The sequence below is a fragment of the Dama dama genome, chromosome X, assembly GCF_033118175.1.
Source record: "Dama dama isolate Ldn47 chromosome X, ASM3311817v1, whole genome shotgun sequence".
Classification (NCBI taxonomy): Eukaryota; Metazoa; Chordata; class Mammalia; order Artiodactyla; family Cervidae; genus Dama; species Dama dama.
The window spans coordinates 43,737,959-43,742,466 of NC_083714.1; the positions used below are offsets into that span (position 1 = coordinate 43,737,959).

At 64.8% G+C, this 4,508-nt stretch overlaps 1 protein-coding gene across 1 annotated transcript; it reads right to left on the reverse strand.

The window, feature by feature from the left end:
• Positions 1-1,033: 1,033 nt before the first annotated feature.
• On the reverse strand, positions 1,034-2,398 carry SOX3 (SRY-box transcription factor 3). The gene has a single exon (XM_061137789.1). It carries the CDS (start codon positions 2,396-2,398, stop codon positions 1,034-1,036), a length of 1,365 nt encoding a protein of 454 aa, XP_060993772.1.
• Between the last annotated feature and the right edge of the window lie 2,110 nt (positions 2,399-4,508).

Here is a 4,508-nt window from a genome sequence, read left to right on the forward strand (position 1 = left end):
CAACAAGTGCGTGGCCGCGGGGTGCTAGCCTCCGCCTGAGTGTGCTCGCTCCCGGAAAGACAAATCGCTTTCTCCTTGGAGTTTCAGTTGAAAATACCGGGAGACGCCGTGTTTGCGATCACCAGTAGTTACAGAAGAAACCGTTCCAGGTCACGCTCGCTTCCCGCCAGGCCCCCCACCCCCGGCCCCGGGACCGGACCACGGTCGCAGTACCGAGGACTGGTTCCCTCCCTAACCCGCAAAATTTCAGGCCCGCAAAATTACCAGGACTCCATTCTGTTGGTTATAAAATTTATTGATCTCTCATTTAGGAACTGAGTAAAACCTTGAAAACCCTGAAACAAAATAGCCCCTTAGCCCTACCACCCAAACGAAATCCACATACATTAGCGCGACGAAATATAAAACAGATCACGGCAGAAATCACCAACTTAACAGCTTAAATGCGGACTGGACAGAATGCTGTCCCGCGGCCAGGGGCGGCGAGGCGGGAGACACGCTCACACCTGGCTATAAATTAACATCGGCCTTGGCTGCCGCGCCGCGGCGGTCAGTTCCCACCCCCCCCACCCCGAGCCCACGAGGGAAACAGATGCAACGCGACTGGGGGAGGAGGCGTTGCAGTTCTCAGGCCAGCCTCACCCGAGTCCGTTTGTCCCATTCACTCACTCCTCGGCTAACAGCAAACTAACGAGACAACATTTTCAAACGCAACAGAAAAACCCAGGAACCCGGGAGGAGGAGGAGGTGGGGGGCGGCTTTTTCTTGGCAAACAACACAGCGGATTCCCAGGCTACAGAAGGGGAAGGGAGGGAAGGCGGCGAGGGGCCGGCGAGCTCGAGAAAGTCCCATTTCCGCCGCTCCGGACTCCTTTCTGCTTTCGTACAAACCCCGACAGCTACCGCCAAACTTTCCGTCCTCCCCATCGTCGGTACAAGGCAACAGTCCCAGGCAAGCAAAGCTAAAGAAGGCGTCCCCACTCGGGGGTGCAGGGGCGGGGTGGGGCGGAGGGGCGGCGAGCGCCGGCGGGCGCTCAGATGTGGGTCAGCGGCACCGTGCCGTTGACGGCAGTCCCGGCGCCCTGGTAGTGCTGGTGCACGCTATGCAGGCGGCTGCCCGGCAGCGGCGAGGCGGCGTCCGCCGCGTCCCCGCCGGGCGGCAGGTACATGCTGATCATGTCGCGCAGGTCGCCGAGGCACGCGCGCTGCGAGTGCGACGCGATGGCGGGGGGCGGCGAGCTGGGCTCCGTCTTCACCACCGTGCCCATGGGGCCCAGGCTCATGGCGGCGGCGGCGGCGGCCGCGGCGGCCGCGGGCTGCTGCCCGTAGGCGGCGGCGGCGGCGGCGGCGGCGGAGGGCGCCATGCTCCCATAGCCCGAGGCGGCGGCGGCGGCGGCCGCGGCGTTCATGTAGCTCTGGGCGCCGGGCGGCATCATGGGGCTGTACTGCAGGCCGGCCATGTCGTAGCGGTGCATCTGCGGCAGCGCGGGCGGCGGCGGCGGGCTGCTCATGGTCGCGGGCGGCGCGTAGCCCAGCTGCTCCTGCACCAGCGAGTACGCGCCGTTGGCCCAGCCGTTCACGTGTGTGTACGTGTCCAGGCGCTGGCCCACGCCCACCGGGCTGCTGGCGGCCGCGGCGGCGGCGGCGGCGGCCGCGGCGGCGGCGGCGGCGCCGGGGGGCAGCAGGCCGCCGGGCAGGGAGTACTTGTCCTTCTTGAGCAGCGTCTTGGTCTTGCGGCGCGGCCGATACTTGTAGTCCGGGTACTCTTTCATATGCACCGCGCGCAGCCGCTTGGCCTCGTCGATGAACGGCCGCTTCTCGGCGTCCGTCAGCAGTTTCCAGTCGGCGCCCAAGCGCTTACTGATCTCGGAGTTGTGCATCTTGGGGTTCTCCAGGGCCATCTTGCGCCGCTGCCCGCGGGACCACACCATGAAGGCATTCATGGGCCGCTTCACACGGTCCTGATCGCTGCCCCCGCCGCCGCCGCCGCCGCCGCCCCCACCGCCGCCCCCGGCGCTCGCGCCCCCGCTGCCGCCGCCGCCTGCGTTCGCGCCGCCGCCGGCGTTCGCACTACTCTTGCCTGCGCCACCCGGGGCTGCCGGGCCGCCCGCGCCTGCCGCTGGGGTGGGTGGCCCCACTGGGTTCTTGAGTTCAGTCTCCAGCAGGCTGTACATGGCCGGGGCGGGAAGAAGGTGCGCCAGGGTGGCAGGAGGAGAAGGCGCTCCCGGCGCTGGAGCGGCCACGGTGAAAAGGCCCGGGGACTCCGTCGGAGGGGCGCTTGGGGGCCGCTGGGCCCGCGGGTCGGGCGGGAAGGGCAGGCTGGCCGCAGTGGTCCGCGCCAAGTCAGCGGGACCCAGCAGGCTGCTGGCACCTGATGCGTGGTCTCGGGCAGGTCGCATTCGCAGTCTGGTCGGGCGCTCGCCGGGCCTCTTATATACCTGCTCGGATCCCCCGGGGTTGGGGCTCGGTCCGCCCCTCGCCACCCGGAGGCCCGGTGATTGACAGGCTTGCAGTGATGCGCCCTGGCCAATCATCACGGAGCCCTTGTTCGGCCAGCCTGGAAATAAAAAAAGTTCGGGGAGTCCTTTCGTTCACCCCCACGCCTCTCTGGGGCCTGGTGACGTGATGAGAGTTATTCAGGAGGCGGGAGTCCCGGACAGCCGCTCAGAGACCACCAATTAGGGTCTCAAAAAGTTTGAAAGAACGAAACTCGAGGAGGTGACGGAGGGGGGAAGGGGGCGCGAGCCGGTTTGGGGGGAGGGGGCAGGGGGCATCCACGGGGTTCCGAAAACAACTTTGTCAAGGCCGGGGGGCGTCCGGTCCCGGGGCCACCCTGCACAGCTTCCCGCTGTCTGCGCGGAGGTACTCCGACCGCTTCTGCTGCCAGCGCTAGGGGACACAGGACATCGCCAGCTACCCAGGCGGCCTTGGAGACTCGGGGCGCAGTGGAAGTACCCCGGGGCTGCGGCTCCGAGAAGCCCTCCCTGGAATCGGCCCCGTTCCGGTGGGACCCTCCGCCGGGAAGCAACGGACCAGCGCGTCCAGCACTGGGCGAGGGTCAGGGAGCGGGGCTCGGGAGACAGGCTTCGGGACCGCGGGGCACACGGGGGCTGTGAGCTTTCGGTGGTTTGCCCGGGCCGGGCCGGGCCGAGACGCTCCCATGCGGTGGTGCGGGGAGTGTTTGGTGGGGGGTGGAGCGGAGGGGTGAACCGGCCTCGGCTCTCTTCTCTGGGCCCCCGTTTAGCGGCCCCTTTTTGTCTCTGCTCTCTGGCCATTTCGGTTTTTCCAGTCCGATGCCCCTGAGGGGGAGGGTCGGGCCCCTTGGAAAATCCGTTTTCATGGCAACACAGAGCCTCTCCAAGTGAAAGAAAAGTTTCTTGAAGGGGGGGGGGGGGACGGTGGCCCGAGAGGAGCCGAGGCCGTCCTGGGGCGCCCCCTCCACCGGCCGCGCACCTGCCGGGACCACTGAGCGCTGTTCTCGCCGCGCAGCCGCGCCGCCTCCCCGGGGAGCAGGCGCTGCTAACGGATGCCGTCCTCCTTTTTTGTTGTTGTTGTTTTATAGCCTTCCCGACCGGAGCCTCGAGACTCGGAGCGCCACACTCAACTGCCTGTCGGGGTTGTCTGCCGAAGAATAGCGGCGCGGGGAAGCCCGGCTGCGGGTAGCTGGCACCCCGACTATCGCCGCCTCCAGCCCAAGCTAGTGGCTCAGCGTTTGCAACTCCCGGAGACGCCCGAGGCGACGGGTGGGAAGGAAAAGCCAACCCCGGGCAGAAGTGGCAGAGACTGAAATATGTGTTCCCACGGTGTGGCCCACCAACCCCCCTAGCCTCGTGGAAAGATGGGGAACCCAAAGAAAGGCGTATATCCTAAGTGTGAAAAAAAAAAAAAAAAACCCAAAAACAAAAACAGCTCCAAACCGAGGTTTTTAGCTCCTTAGTGCTAATGCAAGACCCAGCGATCCTGGGAAGCCTGCGGGCCAGGAGCTTGCGTCCCCGTTTCTTGCACAAATTATAAAGTAACCCGCTATGACTTGGGGGACGCAGAGAAGGCCAGCCCGCCCTGGGGTCCGCGGACCGCTAGCACCAGAATCCCGGCTCCCAGCAGCAAAGTCTCCTGGAAGTTTGGGGTCTCGAAACCCGCCTCTTAAGTTTGGGTTCCACTTGGTTTTGTTGCTCTTCTGGGCGGAAGGAAGCGAACGTATATACAGTCAAGGGCTGCTGCCATCGTTTGAATGGTTGTACGCATTTAGGGTTTTGAAGTAAACTATGTGGAATGGTTCTGTGTTTGAGTCGTGTGTGTGTGCGCGTGTGTGCACGCCCGCGCACGCGCGCACGGGTATGTGCACTTAAGTTGACATGGACTGGAAGGCATGTCTCAGAAGACAGAAGTGATTCGACAATCTCCACCTGCACCTGTTTTCTTGCCAGACTGGGTACACAGACAAAATTTCCTGGGCAAACCCACCTTCTCCCCAAGAAGTCAGTGTGCAGTAGCCCTGCCCTTCTGGCC